This window comes from Oryza sativa, chromosome 4 (assembly GCF_034140825.1).
Source record: "Oryza sativa Japonica Group chromosome 4, ASM3414082v1".
NCBI lineage: Eukaryota > Viridiplantae > Streptophyta > Magnoliopsida > Poales > Poaceae > Oryza > Oryza sativa.
Window position 1 is genome coordinate 26680340 of NC_089038.1, and position 26999 is coordinate 26707338.

Genomic DNA, 26999 nt, shown 5'->3' on the forward strand with positions numbered 1-26999 from the left:
TATCATACATAGAGGATGTGGGCAAAGACTTTCTTTTGTTACTTCCCTGCTTCTGTGCAGAGCCTGAACTATTTTGTACTATACATTCCCACTTACAAATCTACTCCCTGTTCTCTTCTCTCGTTCGGTAATTGTCTGAACTCTGAAGTGTACAGCGCACATATAGAATTTGCGGTGGGACCCAGCAAGCCGGAGTTGCAATTCAGCGCTGGTGGTCACTAAGATGCACAACACTCGACGGTGAGAGGTGCAGTAGGGGAATTGTTTTGGGTGGTCCCTCCAAAGGTGGTAGCACGGCCCCACCATGAGACACCAAAATCCTTTTTTCTCCAAATTGGCTGAATTACCCTCGAAACAATCAAACCCCCATCCACATCCATATGTGGCCTTCATTTCGCCCAGAGAACATAGTTCGGTAAACAAACTTTTTGTTCTCCTTGATTTCCACTATACGGCAGAGCACATAAGGATTTACCGCGTCCACGTACGTAGTGGAGGAATTGCTGTCATATGCTGCAGTCAAGTGAGCAAGTGAACGATCTCTTGGAGCGAGATACGAGTCACGTCTCCGGCTAAAGGCGATAGCTTACACATAAAGCAAGGCACTAACACAAACACGGGCACACTAAGCATGCATTACTTATTTTTCCACATCAAGGTCACCTGAGACTGGACTCTGGAGAGAGAGAGAAAGAGGAGGGATTAGATATTATACGCATAGATGCGGTGGCTGGCTAGCTTCTTTATCCAAGTCGGATCAAGAAGAACAAGTGAAGAGAAAAGAGAGGGGGAGCATGCACCACAATCCCACGGCTAAAGCAGGCAGGAAGAAACAGAATCCGGCCGCTTTATTCGCGCCACACTAACAAAACCGGGAAACCCAACTAGGCAGGCAGCGCGACGCAGAATCTAGCACCTCACGCAAGAGTCAAAACATCCCGAAAAGTCAAGGCTCCCCCTTCCCTTCCCCCGCGAGGCGTCGAGGCCACCACGGCTGCGCCGCGCACATCAGATTCCTTGGAGGAATAAAAGGTGATGCTGCAAGTGACACCATGACAGAATCCACTTCTCCAGAGATTCCAGAGGCCACCCAGATACTATTTTCCCCTAGTGCTCCAGCAACTATGGATGGACAGCCTAAAGCCGTAAGTTCGCTCACCAGTGTCAGGAGCCCGGGAAAAGAAGATTTAAAGATGGCTGTTGATGAGTCAGTTGCATGGATCCTTCCTCCGAGATGGCAACTGCGCTACTAGCTAGGACGACGACGCCCCATATGCAGGGTGCCCACCCGTGTAAAGAGTAAAGACTAAAGAGAGAGGAGCATATGGATTGGAAGGCGTAAAGAGGTCGATTCCGTTTGGGCCTTGTGATTGTGGGGGCACTGTGGCCTGTGCGCTCCGAAGGGGCAGGGACGGACGGAGAATTCCGAGCCGTAATCATGGATTACTGCCGCGACGATGCGCTCCCTGTAGATGCGCGGGTCGGGCGCCCTGCGTAACATCGGACGCGACACCGGTGTGCCAACCCGTAGTGGACTCGGACGAGCACCGCGGCGCGATCGCATTGGGGGAGCGGGGCTTGGCATCGGGGTCACGCGCGCCGGTCACCCCGGGCGCCTCGCTTTTGCTTTACCCCGTCGTAATTGCTGGGTGGAAATAGTAGACGCGCACAAACGCGTATCGAGCAAGAGGTGTTAATCATGAAGGGGGAGGAAGGAAGAGGGGTAGTGTTGGTACCAGATGATGGGAGGCACTCAGGCACCAGGAGTCCAGGAGTGGCGCGCGTACAGCTCGAACGGGTAAAAAGGGCACTGAGAAAGCGAGTAAACTGAATCCTCAAGCTTAGGGTCTTCGGATGCAGCCTGCGGGCACAATGGATGAATGGAAGATGCAGTCTGCGGGCACAACGGATGTCAGTAAAATACTGGAGGAGGATTCCACGATTATCTATTCATCCGTCATCGAGTAATGTTAGAGCGACCTCACAGTCGTGCACCTTCACTTCCTCGGGATGACTATACAGACGGATCATTTCTGAGGCAAAGGATGTGGCAGCCAGTTTATGATCTCGACTTCTGCCATAACCATAGTTGAACCCACCAGTGATGTGGTAGCGCCGCCGAGCACCTCCACGTCTGTTTGAACCAGCATCCCAGCTGCCACGCCCAGCAGACCTGATACTGCTGCCTGCGTTGATTCCTCCTTGGCTTCAGTCCCCAGTTTGCAATGACGTTTTGTTTAATTCTTGATGCTTTGCTTCTCCTCAAGCTCAGCAGCCTCTTGCTGCTTTGTGCTCTGAACAAGTGAGCAGTCTCCAGGGATGAACATTTCCTTTATCTGCTGTTTGTGCCCTTTCTTCACAAGCACCTTGATACACACCTTGCCACCATCCCCATCATTGATACTCACGGATGCATTTTCTCCTCCATTCTCTAGTTCAGTGGCCCTTAAGTCCTTTGACCTTTCAAACACATTCATTGGTATCACCATGTTCAAAGTGGGTTTGGCCCGCAGCTCCAACTTACGTGATTCCAGGCTCTCCTGTAAAAGGGCTTTCAGCCCCCGATCAAAGTCTCGTTAGGATCAACTCATACATCCTCTTTTTTAACATGAACAATTTCTTCATCATCAAAACCAACAGGCATGTTATCATCGCCATTGTCATCTGAGGAATTTCTTCATCATCAAAACCAACAGGCATGTTATCATCGCCATTGTCATCCTCCTCAGATCTTCCATCGGATCTCCCTTCGCTTGGAAAATCAGTGTCTTCATGTCCATCCTGATAGATGCTTCCATTTGAATAGCTCTCACTGCCAGTTCTTCATTATCATTTCCATTTTCATCAATCCTGTCTCTTGAGCTCTTGTGATTAGCATCAAAAGAAACATAATCAGATTGTTTCGTCTGCTCTTTGCTGCCTGAGTGCCATTCATTTCCACATTTCTCAGCTGATGCAACATACCCATTTGCTTCAAGCTCAATCAGAGCAACACTCAGTTCTTCCATAGATGAATATCTAGTCATGTTAGATCCTAGATGAGCAAACAAATCCTGCACTGCATGTAAAAGGAGTTAGCTTGTAGTCACTGAAAGTACAGTAAGTTAAACAGTCTCAATGATCTAACATGCCACTGAAGTAATGCAGAACTGAGAGCTACAAAACAAGAGCAAGCACACAAAAGCAGTCCAGACCAAAGAAGGTACTTTTACATGTCACCAACAACAAATATTTGTGCATAAGAAACTATAATGTTGGTATATCTGCTTAGAAACATAGTAGTGATGCTCTATGCTGTTATCCTAGCAAATATAGATAACAAACATATAAAGCAATAATAATTCTGTTCCAAGTCAAGTTGTTGAGTGACTTTTACAAATATTGTATTATTGTAAGTTGTGATTGCAGTGGATCCAGAATATTCTGTTAGTCGCCTAAATCTACAAATCTCAATGAATCTTCTGCCTATTGTTGATATGACTTCCAAAGTACCCCCCTGCTTCATTATGAAGTAGAAGGTCAACATTACAGTTCATTAGTCCAGATTGCAGGAAAAAAACGTTGGAAACTTAGTACCTTACTACCAACTACAACCAGATTTTTTCTGCCCCCTTAAAACTCAGGCAGGCAGCAATTATGTAAAGAAAAGAGCTGAAGGAGGAACCAATTTGGCCCCACCTTGCACCATACATTTAACATGGTGCATCTCACCAGCTCTTCTCCACTTATATTGAATTTATAACCTAATGGCTACATATACCAGGAAGAATCAGAGAAATTCATGCTATGAAATTGCAACATCAAACTCTACATCACGCAGTAATGACCCTTTGCTAAGAACATATCTCTGAAAACGCAACAAAAATATGTGAAGCTTTCTTTTAGAAGAGCCTCTATCAAAATAGCGTCCGCAAGTCTGGAGAAGTGCAGTGATTAGCCTAATCCTGAAAAAAATCTTCTGGAGGGTCTAGCAGATCATGTTGCACAGCCACAGGATAAAGGGTAGATTCAGTGATAAGTGACAACATATCAGTTATTTTAAGAGAGACAGTGAAGCATGCATGAAGCAAGAGGATTTTGTAACAAACACATTCTGGTTTGCAGATAAGAAATACACACGGAAAGTTTCAGCGTACATAAGTTATATATTTTGCAATTTTAAGCAAGAATGTTATCATATTAAAAAGTATGTAGTTCTTTAAGCCATTCTGAAATGAAGAAATGCACCAAGAAACAACTAGAACTTGACATCATACATGCCAAGATCTGATTTTTCTTTTTCTAGATCAGCATAGAAGATAAGAAAATAAAGTAAGGTGCTCCTATTTTGCAAGCACACTTACTTCAGGTGTTTTGTGACCAAATACAATGATAAGGTATAGTGTCTGAAATATAATAGATGAGCCAATATGCTCGTAGTTATATAACTCCCCAAAAAATTGCATGTGGGCAAGCCGTTGTTGCTGCATTGAATAGTCATTCAGCTCAAGCCCAACTCTTATTTCCTCTAGAACCTGAATCAAGATAAACAAAGTACAAAATCATCAGTGTTCTAGTTAACCCATTAGAATAAAAACCATCATTAAATTAAGGGAATCATGATTTGATACTTGCTGCTAAAGATGTAGATACCATATTTGTAATGAAAATCACCCTAGGAAGTAACAGTACACTGCTGATCTAAATTGAACACAAATAAATATATAAATTTCAAGTAAAACAAAACTGTAAAAAGATGGAATACCTTGCTAGTATTTCTTCTTACAAAAGAAGCAGGTCAGAGATCACAGAAATGCAACAAAGGTCATGCAAATAAACATACAAGTATGCAGAATAGGTTCATGTAAAAAGAAAAAGTATGCAGTATAGGTCAACATACTGGCTTCATTAGTCGTAATGTTACTTCGCATGCCATATCATTTTCATGTAAGTACAGAAGTTGCGTAGCTGCCTTCTCTTGGAATGGTCTGAGTCTGACTCAATTAAAGAAACTAACCTCATCTACCACAGCCACCGCAAAATCTTCATGATAGTGACTAAGACCAGCAGTTGAGCAATCAGATGAACTTGGCTATACTTTCCCCCATGAACCTTTAAAAAACATTTCAACAGATACGGTTCACACTCAGACCAAGGTAACTTCTGTAGCTGATGAAGCACATAGTGAGCACTTGACTTGTCAAGACCATGAAGAGCAGCTTCCTTATGTACTGCATAACAGTGGTTTGTTGGGAATATAAGTCAAATGCAATTACCAGTGAAGAGAACTAGAGAACATTTCAGAGAAGGAAGAAAATCCTACTCAATATAGAGGTGGTTGAACTTTAGAGACTCTTGTGGATCTTTCTGGTGGTTTGCATAAGTAGTAGGCATTTTCTACAAGTGTGTTGTGGCATGGATCCAAATTCTTGACATTTTTTAACCGCCAAAGTATCTCCAGCATGTTTGACATGTGAATTGTAGTTTCCTGTAAACGATATAGAAAGCATCCGCAGGTCTCAAGAAGATTGCAGGCCACATCAATGTTATGATGGCTGAAATCATCTAGGCTTGCCTGAAAGAACAGAATATCACATATCTAATTAAGTTCAAAACTTGTCAAACAGAGGCATTCATAACTAATTATGTTCCCTGTTCTCAAGGCTGAATTTGTGTGTGGCAAGCTGGTTAGCATTTAGGTGCCTAAGTATAATGCACTAATTATTTTTCCATCTAGAACACAGGAGACAATTCTTAGCCAAACTGAAATCATATAAATTGTAACTCCTGACAAGCAACACAGCACATGCAGAACTATACACTATTCAGTAGCAGCTAAAAGTTGGTAAAACAAACAAATAAGGAAATTGAGAAATTCAAACCAAGATACAATAAACAGGAAACTATTGATTCCATGTTGATGTGCATACCTTCAAACACCTAAAAAACAAGGCCTAAAGGTGCAATTTTGAATTCGCGCAGCTCCCCGATAAATCAAATGTTTCTGATTTTTGTTTCAAGATTTATCTGATCCTGAAAAGGACATGACCAAGAACAATAGTTAATGCTGAACTGCTGATGAGTAGGTAGGCCTGTTTATGTTTTCTGTTCCCATAGAGCTAACTACAGAACCACAGAAATGTGCAAAAGCTGATGGGGCCATAACCAAACTCGGTAAATTATGGCAGATGAGGAGAGGAGCAATACATGAATAAGTGGCAAACCTTCTTATTTATCAAAAAATTAAACTCGTCTTCAAGCATTGACAACGTAATACTTGGAAGATCCTTCATGTATGTTGACAAGGTGGCAACTAATCGGGAATAGTAAGTTAACAGTTCCAATGATGTTCTTGGAACATTAAATAAGGCCCATGCAAGTTTCTTCCTGTTTGCTTTAGAATTCAGATAGCAAAACTCTACCTGGAGAAGGTAAAGGCAGCTCGAGAATAAGGGGAATTGTCTAAAATGCATAGATGAACGTAACACAACATGTGTTTTTACCGTCAATTGATCGATCAGATCTCGACTACTACATCCTGGGAGCTTCTGTATCAAGGTATCCAAATTAGCACCTTCTGTGACTCTTGCCTTTGCTCTTTCAAGATCTCCATTTCTGACAGCATCATTTTCTCTAGAAATGTGTTTGCGTGACTTCTTTTTGTCATCTCTGTTCTTGGGTCTGACATAAGTGGTTCCCTCCAGTTGACATATGTGCACCGCAACTTGAGTTTATATTGCAATGTCAGTGTCTCGGGTGGGCTGCACATGGGCCACTCACTGCACCACGGGCTGGTCAGCCCATGGCCATGTAGCCCAAACAAGTCCAATTGAAACAATACATGAGCAGCAGCAGCCTACAGGAGATCGATCGGGCAATCATTTGGCTAAGGTAACGGTGGTGGCTGGCTTCGGCGGCTGGACGAATGGCAGCGGCGACCTGGAGGCCGGCTTGGCTCCTTGTCGAGTATCCTTCTCCTTCCTCCACCTCTCCATTCCCCCAGCTTCTAGAACCTTCTAGCTCCTTGTATTGCTCCATCTTCCACCTCCAAACCCTCCACCATTGCAATAGAATTAGTTGTCCCATATATTGGATTGGTACTGCTACTTCTGAAATTGGATTGTTGAAGTGGGTCTCTAACATGCAATCACCTTATCATCTTTTTTGCTATGATCCGCCTATTCATCATTTTCCTTCCGGTTCTCATTTTCCTTCTCCCCCATTTCATTCCACCAGCCAAATGTGGACAATCATGCAACGCTGCCAACAAAACAAGCGCATTAACACCCCCATACTTTTACTGACATTCAGTAAGTAAATGGAGAATCCTCATTAGGCATGTTAACGAAAAATGCCTCTTAAATACACATATATGGGGACCCAATCTCTCTATATTAGAACAAGCAGAAGGACTAGAGAACTAGTAACTTAGCAAAATTCGAACCCTAGAAATGGAGTAATAGGACACATTAGGGCACACTACTCTGCCATGGACATATCCACAGGAACCGAGATGAATGCGCTATGCAACAGCCGAAACTTGGGCTCGAACCACAGCCACTTCACCCCCAATTGACACACACACACACACACACAGAGGTGGTGGAATCACTGGGTGCCTACATTGATTTAACACAGCGAACCCACCCACGAGCAAACCGCAAGAGATCGAACCAAACGGATGGTCTAATCCACACCCCTGAAACCTAAAAATTCCGGAAACTGCATCGAAAAACAAAAACACAAAGCATCACAAGGCGGAGAGGGGGAGCTCCCGAACCGAGCGGATGGGCGGCCGCGCCTTCAACCATTCATCCCAAGAGAAAGTGGGAGGGAAAGGTGCGTACCGTCAAGGCGGCGGTTCCCGGCGACGAGCACTGCACGGCGACGGCCAGGTCGGTGCCGGAGAGCGAGGGAGGGTTCGGAGAAGAAGAGTTTGCGGGAGCACGAGGCCAACGGGACAAGTCACGAGGCTGAAATAGAGGCCTTGGTGGGCTTACTATTATTTGGGCCTCTTGGCCCACTTCATCAAACACTGTTCATACTCGGCCCAAAATAAGGTTACATTTATTCACTGTTGGAATAAGTTCATCTGAGGTCCCTTAACTTGTCAATGAATCCGATTTTCGTCCCTTAACTGGAAAACTAGACACAACTGGTCCCTCAACTATCAAAACTGGTGCAGATTAGATCCCTCAGCGGTTTTGAGGGTGGTTTTGGCTGACGTGGCACCTACGTGGCTAATTTGACTCGGTCTTTATCTGACGTGGCATTGACGTGGCGCTTACGTGGCAATTCGATCTGGAAAAATAATAAAACCCGTGGGACCCACATGTCAGTTTCACATACACAAATTAATAAAAAATGGTGGGGCCTACGTGGGCTCCACATGTCATCCTCACTGCTTCTTCCCGCTATCCTCTCTCTCCTTCCATACGGGGCGGCGGACGGAGAGGGGCGACGGCGGCCAAAGCAGCGGCGGGCGAATCGGGGAAATCGGCATCACCTTGGACGTCTTTTCGTCGGAGACCAACGCATGGGCGAAGCGCGACGTGGTGTTCAGTGGCGTCCTCCACGTGCTCGCGTACCCCGACTGCGTTGTGCAACGTCGACGACCGACGGCGCCCGGCAAAAAAGGCAGGAGCGGCGGGAGGTGGCCGGCGAGGAGGGAGCCGCGGCAGAGGAGGTGGCGGCTATGGAGGAAACGCGAAGCCGGTTGGTGAGGCAGAGGAGGTGCAGCCGGCAGCCACCACCCCAGCGGAGGAAGAAGAAGACGAAGACTCGACCGCCACGTCGCCGGCGTCTGCACCCGGCGCGAGCGAGGAGCCGGAGGAGGCCCCGGCGGGCACCCCCGACGCCAAGGCAGAGGAAGCGATGAACCCTTCCACTGAGTCAGCCGAGGAGCCATCCGCCGCCATCTCCCCAACCGCGGCCACCGTCAGTAAGGGCCCCGCGGGAGCTCCCGGCCCTGGGGACGCCGAGAAGCAGGAGGAGAGCAGCGCTAGCGCCACGCAGCATGGCTGCCTCCCCGCCGCGGCGCCTCCTCGTCGCCGCGACTCCCTCCTCACCGAGCATCGTCGCTGCGGTGCCCCGCTTCTTGCCACTGCCGCTCCGGCCGCTGCCGCTCTGCCCACGGCCCGCCGCCGCCCTGCTCCGCTCCCGCCGGCCGCCCCGACAATCGCCCGCTCTGGTCGCTGCCGCCCCACTCCACCGGTCAGTGAGGAGAGAGATGAAGAGAAGGGAGATGGGAAGAGAGGAGGAAGAAGAGGAGGGGTGACGATGACATATGGGGCCCACGTGGGCCCCACGATTTTTTTTATTAATTTGTGTGTGTGGAACTGACATGTGGGTCCCACGGGTTTTATTATTTTTCCGGATCAAATTGCCATGTAAGCGCCATGTCAATGCCACGTCAGATAAAGACAGAGTCAAATTAGCCATGTAGGCGCCACGTCAACCAAAACCATCCTCAAAACCGTTGAGAGACCTAATTTGTACCGGTTTTGATAGTTGAGAGACCCGTTGTGTCTGGTTTTTCGGTTGAGGGACGAAAATCGAATTCGTTGACAAGTTAAGAGACCTCAGATGAACATATTCCTTCACTGTTTCTCTTTCGTAAGATGGTTACATTTATTCATACTCGCACGTGTTCTCGTGCCAGGCGCCAAGCTTTGTAAATGACCTAGTCTCCGGTGATATGCCTGGAGTTGGTGATTAAATGAAAGCTTATGTTTAAAAAAAGATTGTTTAATTAGTAGTACTCCATATAGAGTTATAGATGTAGTTGCTTTCAGCCCCAGCTAATTGGGAGTTTTCTTCAGATTGCTGATGTTTGCATGTATTGGTGATGAAAGCACACCACCGAATTTCTTAACACCGTTTTCATCCCTATCAGTGTGACCATTGGCCCTGATCTCCATGTTATTATTTGTATAAAACTTGCGCTGCTCTTACCTGATCATATTATCTAGGAAGTTTGATATGATGAAGTCTTATCAATCACTAATATATCGTTGTGGCATCAGGAGCACGAAGTATACCATTAGTTGGGCAATTATTGTTGGACGTTGGTCCCTGGATAGTAGTATATACAAGGCAGAATTCGACCAGTGACCTAACAAGATCTGAGATCCATGATATTTAGAAGTATATGGTGCCATCAGGACGCAAGCATGCAATCTAGTACAAAGATCCGCTGAGAAAAAGGTAGTGTCCACTGATCACTGGCATTTTCACCTTGATTTTACAGTGTACTTCAGAAAAGTGAGTTGCATCTAAAGTTGACCATGATAGATCAACGATGGTACCAAAATATATGCCACTAGTTCATGAATCAAAACTTCTCACTTTCCTTCAGATTTCCCCTGATATTTGCATATCACGGTCCAGAGCTGACAGAACAGTAATGGATTATTAGGAGTTTGTACATTTTCCCTTATGAAGTACTATTACTTTACCAAACTTCATAAGTATAATAATCAACGGCGAGATTAAGTGGAGAAAAAAAGAACCAGAGAGAGATCTATTCTCTTAGCAGAATATAGTTGAACCGTTCAGGAATGACATAAGCTACAGCATTCAAAGATACATACGACAATTTGGAAATGCGGCGAGATTCAACTAGTCAATTCGTAACCATGCAAAGTTAATTTGCGTATGGACACGCCGCCCTAATATCCTAGGCGATCTGACTGCGCTAGAATTGCAGTATAATTAGAACGCTCTTGTTGTCTGATGACTGATGTGCTACAAGATCAGTCGAACTAATTAATGCTGGTACAGTTTCTCCCTGTCAAGGCAATCTGACTATCTAGGGAGCATATTCTCTGAATATTGCTGTCAGGTAAGCTTACTTACACCATGATAAAGCCAAGAGAGTTATTAGAGTAAGATTTCAACATTGGCACTAGCATGACAAAAACAGAAAAGATCATGGTCTTCAACTACCATCCGATTGATGGAGAGGGACCATATTTTCAGTGACGTCGGCGATATGAGATCAAAATAACGAAGCTGTTCAGCACATCGGAGGGGAGATCGACCGGTCATAACTATTGTTAGAGCCAGCCAGCACAGCATGAGCTTGAGAGCCATGGCATCCGACGAGAGCCAATCTCCAATGCGATCGCACGAACATGCATGGGCTCTAGGCCTCTAGCCTCCTCCAGCCCTCCGGGGCTTGATGCGTACAGGCGCAAGGCTCCACGGTTGTACCAACTCATGGGTCCAAAGCAAGGACAGATGCTCCCGATCTCTACGCAGAGACTGCAAACTTTGCAAGCACCGCATGGGTTGGTATGGATCGAATCCTACGGCTGTCCAATGTCACAAATTTTGACAATTTGACCATTTGAACAAACTAATTTCACAAATAAACCACCACCAAAACTTATTTTAAAAATGAACCTTTTTTTCAGTGCCAAATCATCTGGCGCTGAACTTAAACACCACAACACCACGTTAACTGGTACTGAGTGCCGTGCCACCGCAGATGGGAGGCTAAGTCAGCGTGCCAATACATATTCAGCGCCACGCTAGTTGGCGCTGAGGTGTCTAAATTCAGTGCCACACGATTTGGCGCTAAACAAAAGGGTCATTTTTTAAATAAGTTTTGGCGGCGGTTCATTTGTAAAAATAGTTTTTGTAAATGGTCAAATTGTTAAAATTTATAGTCCAATGTGCAGAGGAAGACCGTACTGGTCCGCGCACATTACGCAACTAGCATCTTTATTTTTTTTTCTCACATAATAGCATATATATTTTTATGTTACATTATTAAAATATATTAAAATGGTAACATAATTTTAAATTATGTACTTCCTTTACCAAACTGACCAACGTGTAATATTTATATTGTATTATACATACATGAAATTATTTTTAAAATTTTTAATTTTAGTTAATTCTAAATTGTATTCCTATATACCTAGACTTTTCTTTCAATATTCTTTATTTTAAAATTATGAATTTTCGTTATTTATAAATATTATTTCATATGGACTCTAAACCCTTATTTCAATATTTCTTATTTTAAAATTCTAAAATTTAGTTTTTTCTAAATCATACTCATATATGGACTCTAAATTCCTCCTCCAATATTTTATATTTTTAATTCTGAATTTTCTTATTTGTAAATTATATTTCTATATGGACTCTAGCCTCTTCTTTTAATATTATTTATTTTTGTTATTTTTAATTGTATTTTTTATATGGACTCTAAACTCATATTTTAATATTCCTTGTTTTCTAATTCTGGACTTTTAGTTATCTCTAAATTACATTCCTGTATAGACTCTAGCCACTTCTTTACAGCGGGGTTTTTTAGGACACAATATTCTATTCCTATTTTTTAAAATGTTTTTACGTTCTAATGAGAGCTTAATGTAATTTTTGGTATGTCTCGTGCAAGGCCTCAACCCTCACATGTGACCTGAGAGCAAACAAAGTCTTGAATGCATGTCCGGGATCAGAGGAGAAGATGCACACAACTATAAAAAGATAAAAAGACGTAGAGATCGGTACTATAGGTGTCAGAATAGCTAAAATTGGCACCTAAGTGCTTTTCCCTCCTCCACGATCTAAAAACACATATAACTAATACCTTTAAGCAACTATAGGTGTCGGTTCTAAAGAAAAACCGGCACTAATAATATATTATAGGTGCAGTTTGTTAAAAACAGACACCTATAATAAATTATATGTCGGTTTAAAAAAAAAACCGGCACCTATACCAAACTGAGCCGAGCTGACGAGCCGATCAAGCGTCGACCTTATCCATATAAGACATCTTATCCCCTCCCGTCCTTGTCCTTCTCTCTCTCTCGGTGGTCCGGTGGTAGCGGAAGTGGCGGCGGCGGGTTACGCCCTCCCCTCCACCAGATCTGGCAGGAGGGGAGACCACGGCGTCCTCCGGTGATGGCGGTGGCGGCGCCCAAACCCTCCCCTCCGCCAGATCCGGCGGGAGGAAAGGTGGCAGACCTCGGTGACAGCAACAGTGGACACCGCGCCCTCCCCATGCAGCGACGACGGCAGTGGTGGAGAAGGACACTAGCAAGAGGGGTGGAGAAGCCATGTTTTGATGTCTTTCTGATGTTCTTTTTTATGCCGTCGTGTTCATGGATGATGTTGTTGATGCTATGTGTTCATATGTTCATTAATCTTGAATCTTTTATGTGTTTTTTTTATCTTGTTGGGATGAAGTGGAGTTGCTCGAGCTGATGCATCGAACCACCTTTTTTTTAATTCGTGGAGTCTTAAAGGTGTCGGTTCCTAAACCGACACCTTTGAAGACACCTCAAAGGAGCCGACTAATTGAACTGTAGTGGTGGCAGTAATGACGTGGTATGCATCCATGCATGCACAAAATTTACTACTAGCTGGTATCTCCACAAGCAAAGACAGATAGCCAAGTACGCTCCCTGCTTGTTCAGCTCCCGCACGAGTGACGACGGCCATTTCTCGGCCGTTCACATGCTCCTCGATGGACGACGACGACGATGGACGTCGTGGCTAGTGACGTACGTGCGCCCTTGCCGCGACAGCCTCACAGTCACAGCCATGCTGTATCTCGTACAGTCGTAACTCGTATACTATCTGCGTATAGATGACTTGGGGTGTGTTTGAGGAGAAGGGGATTAAGGAGATTGGAAAGATACGTAAAACGAGGTGAGCCATTAGCTCATGATTAATTGAGTATTAACTATTTTAAATTTTAAAAATGGATTAATATAATTTTTTAAAGCAACTTTCCTATAGAAATTTTTTTAAAAAAAACGCACCGTTTAGTAGTTTAAAAAGCGTGCGCGCGGAAAACGAGACTCAATCTCTCGTATCTCCCCATAACAAACAGAGCCTTGGTACACAGTATCTTCCTTGGATCGCCCCCCTCGCTTTGCACATGCTCACGCTCTAGTATACTCCACTACGAGTATTCTTGAGAGATCGTGTAATATATACTAGTACATCTTATGGGGAGCTAGATTTTGCCTTGGCCTCTCGCCGGATAGCCATTATATTATAGGTTAATTAGATACTGGCCATTAAAAATATGCCGGTTTTGAAATATGCCACTAGTATTTATGTATTTAGAACCATGCTATTATAATTTTACACATATTCGAGATATGCCACTCTTTACCCCTTAGCTGCATATCCAATAAATTCTGGACCAAACTGCCCTTCTTCTCCTTTCTTCTTCCTTCATCCCCTTCCTACTTTCTTCCCGCGCGACGACGGCGATGGAGCAACAACGAGGAGTGGCAAGAGCACGCGAGTAGCAGTGGGGACGGCGGCGCAAGTAGCAGCAGCAGCGAGCAACGGCGGAGCAAGCGGCCGGCGGCGTCCAGATCCGGCGCGGAGACCCAGCTCAGCGACGGCGTGGGGCCGGGTCAGCGGCGGGGTCGGGCTGTGGAGGCGGTAGCAGTGCAGTGCAGGCACCCCAAGTGGGAGTTCGCGAAGGGTGTTAGAAACCGTGGGCGGAAAGATTGACGCGATCGGGCTCGATCGACAACAAGCGATTGATCAGGCTTGATAATGTGCACGGTGCGAATCAGCCGGATCGCCGCGCAGGCCCACGCTGCGCCGGATGAATCGATAAAGCGAAGATACAGGCGACAGACTGACGAGACGATCGACAGCATTTGAATTCCATGCAGCCTTCCTCTCGCCTATCCTATTGCCAGCTTTATATGTAAACAAAAAATTAGCTCTCGACCACCTCGCCAGCTGCCTTTTCTATTTTAGGCTCGTCCGCATGCAGCTAGCAACTCGATCGGGGCAAAATCTCAAAGAATAGATCAGTTGCTTGTGGCACATGCACAATGCAGGCCTGGGCGCCTGGCATGGTCCCGCGACGATCTTCGTGTAAGGTGTGTGCTCTGTACGTTTGTACGTCAGTTTATGATGAGTACTATGTAAGAGCATGTACAATAGCAGTCTATAAGCCAGCTACAAACATATTTTAAGAAGATAAATAAGGAGAGAGAAGGACAGCGGGTCCAGCTGTAGCACAGACTCTTAAACGCAGTGTGTGTATGATAGGTGGGACTTGGTATTAATAGTGTAGTATGTATCTATTGTATGAATGAGCTATTAAATTGGTTATAGATGAATTGGAGCCAGTAGTTGACTATACTATTAAACTTGCTCTAATGATCTTAACGATATGATCGACATTGTCATTTACAATTCGGAAACTTTAACTCGACCTCTCGATCTTGTCTGTTCGTACATTTCAACTGATAGATTATATTAGTCATGCGCATGCAATCCTGAGGAGCTTTCCGAGCTTCGATCTTCAACTAACAAAGAGGATTTTTATTACTACTTTGTATTTGTTTAATCGATCATCTTATTCTACATGATCGATTAAACAAATACAAAGTATAGTAAAAAAAAATCCTCTATGCTCCGGACCATAACTGATCAGTTATCGTCCTGTTGTAGACGATCGAAGTTGTTATTGGAGCACCATAACTGATCCACTGAGAACGGCCGGAAGATTTGAAGCTATATATGGTCCTGGGCACGGTCAAATACATTGATGAAGAACTAGCATTCCAATCTTTTGATAGGTATTGATAACTCTTGATTTGACGGAAACTTGATAAACACAATTCGGCCTCTGATCAACATGAGCCGAACCCTACAATCGCAGCATGACATCTGCTCTGGTTATCAAATGTGCGCTGCCCGATTGACCTCATCAAGAAGGCTAATTCTTGCATGTGAGTCGAAGAACACAAGCAAAAACAAGGAAGAGTGCAACTCAACTGCATATGAATGAATAAGCATTCGAATTTGGGTTCCACAAACTAAACTAATGGCAAAAATAATCTAAGCAAAACTCGACTCTAATCTGTAACAGCTACTGAATGAATAAATATGATTAGTAACATTCTAGGGTTAGCTTTAAGGCTTCCACCCTTTCGACTTAGCCCATGACACAATTACAATGCTCAAGACCCAAGTCAGATTCGGACTGAATAAGATGCATTGTTTTTTTGCAGGTTCCCAACAACTTAGTAGGAATTTTGATGTGGGACCAAAACCATCTGAAAGTAGATTATATAAGCTTTGTAACAAGTACTTATGGGTCATGAGATTCCTTCTAGATCAGTGGCTAGGTTCGTTTGAAATTGACGCTGTCAGGAGGCTAGCTTGAATTCAAATCAAAACATGCATAACTTCATATATTGCCTTCTATGGAGAAAAATGACATGACGATTTAGGAGTAGACTTAGGAAAAGTTTTGGTTTGGTCTCCAATCAACTACTTTGATCATCCGTAATTAGTTGTGCTCAGTTTATTTTCTTTTACCTAAGCAAGTACCTCTACAAACAAGAACACACAAAATACATAGTGCAATAATGTTTATTTAAATATATGACATATTATGTTGCAACGGGTAGAGCCAATTTAATTTGTGCATATGTATCCATGGATAAACAACCCATTGTTTCGTTTATTCATGTGCTTACTGTATCGCTTATTGCCAGATAAAAGACTATTTGTATGAAAATCTTTTATATACATGTTCTTAGCAATTCAAAAGAATAAATAACCAAAAAGTCAAATTCAAAATTAAATTCTAAAGTTTAATATTTGACTTATAGGAATAAGCATAAACCAAACAATGAGGCCTTCAAACAACGAGCTCGATTTGTCGTCCAGCTTTATCTCAAGTTGGGTTGGAATTGATGACGGATGAAATCAGCAATTTTGATCATCCTTTATTTCGGTTGGCATGTTCTTTTCGAAAGTAAAACTGATTCTTATGGATTATTGTAACAGTATCCCTGCTAGTACGTATGAGGATGCGTGGAGATTGACTTAAAATCATGGTAACATGTCCCAAGAATCGTGTCGTGTAGTACGAATGGAATTGGATGATCTAAGCAACGACGTCAGTGATATCCACACGAACTCTGCGAGTTTCATTCGCTTGGAATCCATGTCACACATAATCTCTTTCGAAGTTTGCTCGCAAGTCGTGACTTCGTAATGAATGTTACGCGTCACAGGAATCGGATACCTATGGCATACCATAGTTTTGAACAAAACAACTTCAATTTTTAAATCACGGACGAGGGCGACGCAGTCCCAATCGAACATGCGGCAAGGGCAAATTGCGCGTGTGAGGGCGCCACGGGTCTAATCGGGCATGCGGAAAATCATGCGCACGAGAGCGTTGTGGGCCCAATTGTGGCGGCGTGCAAAGGCGTGTGTGGAAAATGGATACAGGCGTGGGCCCGATTGTTGCGTGCAACAAGGGGCGTGTGAAAAGGTGCGAGCTCAATTAATTCGCTCACGTCTCAGATAGGAGAAACACTCTGGTGTAAGAAAAAAATGAAAGGATTTGACAAAAATATAAAATTAAAACCGATTCAAAAGCGAATGACGTACCAAAATTCTGACGGAAACATCTTCAGTTTTTATGACAGCAAAGATAAATTTCACATGAAAAACAAACCTTTGGCTAATAAATATATAAATAGCCATGGTCATGTCCGAGCTAATAATGTCCTCATCATACAACAGACATCCATTTTCTCTATGTGACAGTGTAATTTGGATAAGTGGAAAACCAGAAAAGAGGAGGATTTGGAGTTTGGACATGGTGATGCATAGTTACAAAGCGCGGCAACTAGGCCTTGTTTAGTTCCAAGATTTTTCTTCAAACTTTCAACTTTTTCATCACATCAAAATTTTCCTACACAGATAAACTTTCAACTTTTCCGTCACATCGTTCCAATTTCAACCAAACTTCCAATCTTGGTATGAAATAAACACACCCCTACTGTGGGCAGAATCTCCTATGGGTCCATGCCTAAAAGTTCATGATCCACATTTTGGAGTAGTCCCTTCCAAAGGGGCAAGCCACTGCTACTGCTTTTCCGCAATAATAGTGGTTTATCTCCATCCCTCTGTTCTGTTGCAGCGTCATCGATCCTCCGTTGATTGTTCTTTTCGTACAGGATTAGACTTTTGATCTTTAAGAAAGCTGCAACTAGGTATAGGGAATAGGGAGCAGTTTTTAATGCTCTGAAGGCTGTTGCTTGTCAAGAACACCTTACCACTTCTGTAGCTTACTGTGTAGGATTGTCCATTAACCAAAATGATGGCCCGCACAGATTGCGCTGCTAGCATTATTATATTTTCTCTCATATAATAGCATATATGTTTTCTCATTATATTATTAAAATATATTACAATGACAACATAATTTTAAATTTTGCAATAACTTTACGAAACTACTAATGTGTAATATTCATATTGTATTTTATATACGTGTTAGTTATTAATTATTTTTAATATCACATTTTAGTTATTTGTAAATTATATATATTCCTATATGGACTCTAGACTCGTCTTTTAATATTTCTTTTTTTTAATTCTGAATTTTTATTATTTCTAATTGTATTTTTATGTGGACTCTGAACTCATCTTTCAATATTCTTTAATTTTTAATTTCAAATTTTAGTTACTTCTAAATTGTATTCCTATATTGACTTCAAACTCTTCTTCCCATGTTTTTCATAATTTCGGATTTTAGTTATTTGTAAATTGTATTTTTATACGGGCTTTAAACACTACTTTTCGTTTTATTATGTTTATTCTGAAACTTAGTTAGTTTTAAATTCCTATATGGACTCTATACTCTACTTCTAATATTCCTTATTTTTTAATTCCGAATTTCTATTTTTTTTATTAATTGTATTTCTATATAGACTCTATACTCTACTTCTAATATTCTTTATTTTTTTAATTCCGACTTTCTATTTTTTTCTTAATTGTATTTCTATATGGACTCTATACTCTACTTCTAATATTCCTTATTTTTAATTCCGAATTACTATTATTTCCTAATTGTATTCCTATATCAACTCTATACTTTATTTCTAATATTCCTTATTTTTTTAATTCCGAATTTCAGCTATTTCTAAATTGTATTTCTATATGGACTCTGTTTTTTATTTTTCTCCGATTAATGTGAGAATTTTAGGTCATGAGAGCGAACGTGGAGGTTCCTTTTTTTCCGAATTTTAGTTAGTTTTAAATTCTTATATGGACTATATACTCTACTTCTAATATTTATTATTTTTTTAATTCCGAATTTCTATTTTTTTTCTTAATTGTATTTTTATATGGGCTCTATACTCTACTTCTAATATTCCTTATTTTTAATTCCGAATTTCTATTATTTCTTAATTGTATTTATATATGGACTCTATACTCTACTTCTAATATTCCTTATTTTTTAATTCCGAATTTCTATTATTTCCTAATTGTATTTCTATATGGACTCTATACTCTACTTCTAATATTCCTTATTTTTAATTCTGAATTTATGTTATTTCCTAATTGTATTTCTATATGGACTCTAGTCTCCTCTTCTAATATTCCTTATTTTTTAATTCCGAATGTCAGCTATTTCTAAATTGTATTTCTATATGGACTCTGCTTTTTCTTTTTCTCCGATTAATGTGAGAATTTCTAGGCCGTGAGAGCGAACGTGGAGGCTCCTTTTTCTATTCCTTTAATAATATAATAGATAGATAGATTACTATACACAGGAAAAAAGAAGAAAAAATATCAAACTAATTCGTGTTTTCCCTGGCAATGAACCGGTTTGGTACGCAATATGAGACCAAATTAGCCAGGAACTGCTGATAAGAATGAGCATTGCTCAGGGAAGATGTAAGAGGTACTAGCTAGTTGGGTGATGCCATGCTCCGTGGAAACCATAGAATATGCAGTAGTTTCTTGTTCTTCCACAGATCTAACTCCCGTATCATCTGAGTTTAATTAAGCCACGTTGGGTTTTCTTTTCCAATTCCATTTCACAGGACCGCAAAGAAATGGTCAAAGCCTCGCTGTCCCAAGTCACGGTCTTTTGTTTCAGCTGATGTCTGTTTGCACAGGGGCTGGTTCAATCACTGCGATCTTGTGGGATTCGGAAGCTAGCACCCCCACACAGGTCCAACGCCAACGTGTTCGCCTCCGTGACGCTTGATAACGTACTTCCGCACCCCCTTTGCACGTCACTTTGAGCTGTAAATCACATGCGTATCTTGTACTAGCACACGTACTGCAGCAACCAGCTTACCAGCCAACGGTGTAGTGCCTGGGCCGCATGGCGCTCATGCCTTGTATTACTGCAACTCCTTCCCGACGCTGCACGCATCCGCTCGTAGCCTCGTACGCCGGCCTCCGTATAGCCTCGTACGCCAGCCTCTCCATGCCGCTTTGCAAGAATACAACTACACAAGCGCTTGGCATTTTTTCCGTACGGGGATCATCTGCTCGAGTGCCGTATCCGTCTCAATCGGACGGGCGAACCATCCGTTTCAGTCCATGCGCATTACGCCGACGAGGCGACCCGGTGTATGTATAGAGCAAGCTAGCACGAAACGAGCGGCGCACGAGCCAACGCGCCAGTGGCAACGAGCGCACGCACGTAACGTACGTGTGCATCGTGCCTGTCAACTGTCGCTGACTGCCTGCGTCGCGCTAGCCGCCGGGCGGACGTAAGTACGTCGCGGCTAGCCACACACATACACACGCACAGAGGAGAGGGGAAGGCGCTTTCGTGTGGCAGGCAATAACACATGATGCGCGCGCATGCTGGCGTGCGTCCATATCCCAGAGTGACGGTGTTGCTGCCGTAGTTTGCCTGCCTCGCTTTCTCGCTCGCAGTCGTCGCAGCCCAGCGTGGAAAACTCTACCGCGCGAGGGATCGACCGGATGGTGATCAATGTTGCGTCCCGTCTTCAAAAACCGCACGACGGCACGAGATTGATCCACCGGTCTCATTCGTACCACGGCGAAAGCCAAGGCGATCGTCGCATTCATATCTTTTAGGCAAGCGTCAGCCACAGTGACGGCCCAAGATTTTCTCGCCGTCGATCGTCGACGACGTTGTTACTACTACCACTGGCTCTGCACGAGTGGCACGCTGGCTTGACCGAGTAAAAGACGGCTTAAGTTGCGTGGATCCCGAGGTGTGGAGCCAGGAGATCTCGAGCGCATCCTCATGGAAGGGCGCAGGGCCAATCGGCTGCCGCACTCGGCGGGAACAATGGAGGAAGGCTTGCAAAGCTGTGGTCGAGCGGTCAGCGCACGCACGGACTCTACAGGAATCGGCTTGCGGGTGCAGGCAGGCATTTGCTGCATTTTTGCAGTTGCATTGCCAAAGGGTTCACGCGAGCATGCCCGCATGGTCGCATTATATTTAACCCGACTTGAGTTCCCCAAAGGCATGACACTATGAGCAGTACAACACTGTTGTATGGTCTGTCATCCAGAGTTCCATACTATCTGGTCTTCTTATCCTTAATAAAATCTTGTTTTGAAGGTTACGGATATGATCAGTGTCTATGCTCGGAGTCGCGGTAAGTATGATATGATATGCTTGTAAACTACTCCAACAATAATCAAGCGTGAAACTAGAACACATCGTTATCATCGACAACGTGGCAATCAGCCAAGATCTAGTGGACACGTTTCATGACAGGCTCTCGAGCGAAATGTGATTGACCGTCAGGACAGAGGCAGCCGCGGACCCACGTGGATACCGTGCTCCAATCCGGGTTTCCATTAGATTCTCGGGGCCCGGCTGCTCCAGTGGCCACACCCCCTTCTCCTATATAAACCCGCACACCCCCAACCGTGAGGTCCATGTCAAATTTTCCCACTCACTCTTGTTATCTCGGCTAGCTCCTCCTCGGCTCGATCCCTTCCTTCTCACATCGATCCCTTTCTCATTCCATCCATCCACAGTTCTTGTGGGAACCCAAGGATCGATCCTGAAGGGGACGTCCCGGCCGAGACAGCAGAATATCAAGCAGAGAGCAGCACGACACCGAGAGAGCCATCAGCTTCTTCTCGGTTGGTCTCATCCACCTACGAGCACCGGCCAATGCGCATGCCTCTGTAAGACTGCAACGCTAGAGCAAGAAGCCATGGAGCTCAAGGCGATGTACCTGTACGCCGCCGTGCTGGCCGTGCTCCTCTGTTCGTCGGTCAACTTCATCCAGAGCCCCACCGACGTGCTCGGCCCGGTCGCGCTCCTCGAGCCGACGCCGTCCTCCGCGCGGGACTTCGGCGCCGTCGTCTCCGACGCGCCGTTCGCCGTCATGCGGCCTGAGTCCCCCGACGACATCGCGCTCCTCCTGGGCGCGCTGTCTTCGACGGCTCCGAGCCCGAGGGCGACCGTTGCAGCGGTCGGCGCGGGCCACTCGCTCCACGGCCAGGCACAGGCGCGCGACGGCATTGTGGTGGAGACACGCGCCCTGCCGCGCGACGTGCACGTGGTGTCGGCGCGGGCGCACGGAGGCGACGACGATGCCACCGTGCGCGCGTACGCCGACGTCGGGGCCGGCGCGCTGTGGGTGGAGGTGCTGGAGGAGTGCCTCAAGCTCGGCCTCGCGCCGCCGTCGTGGACGGACTACTTGTACCTCACCGTAGGCGGGACGCTGTCCAACGGCGGCATCAGTGGCCAAACGTTCAAGCATGGCCCCCAAATCAGCAATGTCCTGCAGCTTGAGGTCGTCACAGGTACTGCACGGCCACACACACACTTGTACCCTCTCTTTCTCTCAGCGACCGTGACTCTATGAGAATGGAAGGGTCGAGTGAGTAGAGTGATCTCAGCGAATTTTCGTCTCGTCTCGTCCCATTTGGTTTTTGATGTTCCTGCCGTGTCGTTAGCAGGTAAAGGGGAGGTGGTGACATGCTCCCCCACCGAGATCCCCGAGCTTTTCTTCGCAGTTCTCGGTGGGCTCGGCCAGTTCGGCATTATAACAAGGGCAAGGATTCCACTCCAACTTGCCCCTCCCAAGGTACTAACTCTACATGTTCATCTAGAAATAGAAATGTGAAAAGCTGTCTCCTTTTTAATTGACCAGCTTTTGTACGTCTTAAGCTTTGATGGAGCAACTTGTCATTGTTAATGTTGCCGTCATGATCATTAGGTGAGATGGGTGAGGGCCTTCTACGACAGCTTCGAGACCTTCACCGGGGACCAAGAGCTGCTGGTCTCAATGCCGGAGCAGGTGGACTATGTTGAGGGGTTCATGGTGCTGAACGAGCAGTCGCTGCATAGCTCCTCCGTTGCCTTCCCTGCTCAGCTCAACTTCAGCCCGGACTTCGGCTCCAAGGGCAGGAAGAAGGTCTACTACTGCATCGAGTTCGCAGTGCACGATTTCCAGCAAGACAGCTCCAGGGCAGACCATGTCAGTCTGCTAATCCTAATCACACTTTTTTTCTGAAAGATCAGTCACCTAATCAATTTAGCACAGCAATTAAATTATCATATCCTAACAGAAAACGACTAATGGGATTCTTGTGCTGCAGGTTGTGAAGCTGGTTTCAGCGAAGCTGAGTTACTTGAGGCCCCACGTGTACAGTGTGGAGGTGTCCTACTTCGACTTCCTGAACAGGGTTAGGATGGAGGAGGAGAGCCTGAGGAGCCGAGGACTTTGGGACGTGCCTCACCCATGGCTCAATGTGTTCGTGCCAAAGCACGGCATCACCCAGTTCAAGGGCTTGCTCATGGACACCGTCTCGGCGGACGACTTCGAGGGACCCATCCTCGTATACCCTCTTCTCACTGATAAGTACGTCCATTTTCATGTCACTCTAAGATACTAGCACTTAGCTAAGGGCATTAGCAACTTTTGCATGCACAAAAGCCATTCAATGATGAGGCGAGATCGCCTTGTCACCACAAGAGAAATAAAAAAATCTAAACTGTTCCAAATTGGAAAAATAAGTGTCTTTTTGGAGAGATAGGAAGCAAATTGCAGATAAGATCTAGTAGTGTCTTGAGGCTGTTGATAATCTTTTCTTTGCTACTTGGGTCGTAGTTATCCTCTCCAAAAATGGGTTGCACGGCATGTTGGCCCAATTGTGACAAGGCCATAGCATCTCCCAACAACAACCTAGATTCAAGCCTCGTAGCGGTCACCTCATGCTTTCTTTTTCTCTACACCATTTCCCGTCAGTCGTCACAATTCCCTGCGTCCACAGGGAAATTGGCCTTTTCCTTACCCCCTGCAAGCCTTGAAAGCTCTGTATTATCTCCATCCTAAAATAAATCAACTTCAAACAGAATAAATCATATTATATTCTAGTTTAGTTTATTTTAAGACAGAGATGATAGGTTGTAGCCGAGTATTACAGTACCTTCTAACACAGGAGTCCACTTCTTCAGGTTGAATCCCTTGATCAGAGATTTTGTTCATTGGAGAACAGATTCGAGATTTTGTTCGTCCAAATTATTAAAGAGAATCAGATGCGTATACAGTAGAAAAAAAAAGCATTTTGCTGCTTTGCAGGGCACTGCGGTGTGTTGTGAACAGTGTTGGCAAGCGGGGAGCAGGGTGGGGTCGGGCCTAGCTTGAGTATGACTTGCCACCTTGATCCAATCCAAGTGGATAAATAAGGGTAGGCAACTGCACAGTGGTAGGCAACTAGCGTTTCCAAGAAAACTGCATGTTCACTACGTGATCATCTTCAGATTGTGTGATGGAAACAATTCTTTCAAACCGTGCATTGGGAGAGAGGATCCTCCATAGAAAAACGTAAATATTAGAGAATGATCTAATATCAAATAAATAAAAGGGGTGAGACTTTGAACCTATGCCAACTAGCTCACCACCTTGTGAAGCTAGCCGGAAAACCCCTATATGTTTCTCAAGAGGATCCTCCATAGTACTGTTAGCTGATACATGAATCCCATTAACCCTCACGCTCATATGTTAGTGAGTATTACTACACATATAATAATACAAAAGATCTCAATTGTGTGTATTGGCATTGATTAGTAGTTGTGGTGTTCCAAGGTAGTTTTATCCGGACCTGAGTAGATTATTTAAACCTAGTTAATTTATGCCATCAATAATTATAAAACTAGATGACGCCCCGCGCTTTACTGCGCAGATATATGTTAGATAATAGAGAAATAATGAATGATTTGGATTGAAATATTATGAAAATGATTTGAGAATGATGATTTAGCATGTGTATGTTTAGTTTTAGAATAAAATAAATTGTAGATATAATTACTATGTGTTTGCATGTTGAGTTTTGTGAGCTTAATTGATTGATGTGGCATGCTTGCATGTAGGTCTTAGTAGTGATAATAAATATTATGCTTGCATGTTGAGTTTTAGGTGTGTAGTGAGCATTAGCTTTATAGAAAGAAGAGATTGGTATGTATTGTACTCCCTCCGTCCCAAAATAAGTACAGCCATAGTTTTCCGTGCCCAACTTTGACCATTTGTCTTATTTGAAAAATTTTTGAAAAAAATTAAAAACATAAGTCGCGAGTAAATTATTATTCATGTTTTATCATCTTATAACAACAAAAATGCTAATTATAAAAAATTTCAAATAAGACGGATGATCAAAGTTGGACGCGGAAACTCATAGCTGCATTTATTTTGAGACGGAGGTAGTATCTTTCGTAAAAAAATTTTCTGGTTTCGCCTCTGATCAGTAGCTGGTTACGGCTGTAGCAGTATCTCCATATGCTGCCTATTTGCTCGTTGCTTGCCTGTCTTTCCCGTTCTCCGTCCAAGCCTTCCTTCACAATTTGGCATTCCTTCCCCGCTTCATATATCACTGTACAGTTGCACTGGTTTACAGCTAGTACAAGGTAGCAAGGGTTGCAGTAGGCAGTGCACAGTACTCCTACTACAGTAGTAGACTAGTGTATTACTGCTAGCTTCCACCTTGGTTGCAGACTTGCAGCAATGTGCTCGTGTATGAACTCTGCACGCGCCCGTGTGTGCAGCTGAGAACTTCAGATTGTAGTGCACGGATTTATCGTCCCAAACCGTGCAGAATCGTCTGCTCGGATGACCTTTCTGCTGTCGGATTAGATTCCCTTCACCTCGAAACCCTCCGGACCGACCAATGGCGTGATCCTGCTACAGAATAGATGATGTTTTTCCCTTTTCAGGACAGAGAATCTGACCTCCTCTGAAATGCCATTTTTGGAAGGCGCCACACGAATCCGAACGAATGACCGCCACCAAAGCGTGTTGCATTTGCGTATCTGTGGTTCTTTCTCGTGAAGTACTGACCGGCTTTTTGGCCCGTCTTTTTCAGGTGGGACGGGAACACGTCGGCGGTGGTGCCGGCGGCGCCGGACGGGGTGATGTACATCTTCGGCGTGCTCCGGTCGACCGACCCAGCGCGGTGCGGCCGCGCGTGCGTGGACTCGATCATGGCGCGGCACCGCCGCGTCGCCGACGAGGCGTGCCGTGATGGCGGCGGCGGAGGCCGCGGCATCGGCGCGAAGCAGTACCTGGCGCGGCAGCCGTCGCCGGCGCGCTGGCGCGACCACTTCGGCGCGGGCTGGGGCCGGTTCGCGGCCCGCAAGGCCCGCTTCGACCCGCTGCACGTTCTTGGGCCGGGCCAGGGCATTTTCCCAAGGACGGATTCCGCGGGTTCGATGTGATAGCGCCGGCCCGGCAAGGGTGGCGTCACATAATCATCAGTTCATCACGTAGGTAGTCGAGGACGTACGTAGGTAGATGTTGCTAGCTGCGATGACATTTTTCAGGCTGACTCATCAGTAGGCGTGTCTGTGAAGAGTGTTCATTGCATGCTTATAAGTTTGTAATGCTGTTTAGGTGATTATTTGTGGGCCGCAAAAGTATTTGCGAGAGGAAGCGCCTCGCCCATGGCTTTTCTCAATTTCTATTAGGCCCTGTTTAAATTCTTCGATTATTTTTTTGCGTAAGCTTTTGCTGCTCGTGTGTAGAGGCTGCCGCCTGCAGAGGAAACTTTAGACTGCTCAAGTGTTAAGGCCCAACTGACCAACCTAATAACCTGAGGCCCATCATGAAACTGTGAACCATACAGCCTGATACAATATTGCAGGACTAAGGGTGTGATCGGCACTCCCCTTTCGATATTCTACGCCTTAGAACCGGTAGCATTTTATATAAAAATAATATATAAAAGTTTATTTATAAAAATATATTAATCGATTTCAGTACATTTAAGCT

The 26999-nt window shown here is 44.6% G+C and overlaps 1 protein-coding gene and 1 pseudogene across 1 annotated transcript; one reads left to right on the top strand and one right to left on the bottom strand.

Moving 5' to 3' along the window:
* Positions 1 to 1700: 1700 nt before the first annotated feature.
* Positions 1701 to 4510, bottom strand: LOC112938647 (regulator of nonsense transcripts UPF2-like; annotated as a pseudogene).
* A 17165-nt stretch (positions 4511 to 21675) lies between these two features.
* On the top strand, positions 21676 to 26718 carry LOC107275925 (cytokinin dehydrogenase 8). The gene is made up of 5 exons (XM_015778031.3): positions 21676 to 22536; positions 22693 to 22820; positions 22953 to 23213; positions 23335 to 23597; positions 26095 to 26718. Exons 1-5 carry the CDS (start codon positions 21942 to 21944, stop codon positions 26444 to 26446), a joined length of 1599 nt encoding a protein of 532 aa, XP_015633517.1. The 5' UTR covers positions 21676 to 21941; the 3' UTR covers positions 26447 to 26718.
* The last annotated feature ends 281 nt before the right edge of the window (positions 26719 to 26999 follow it).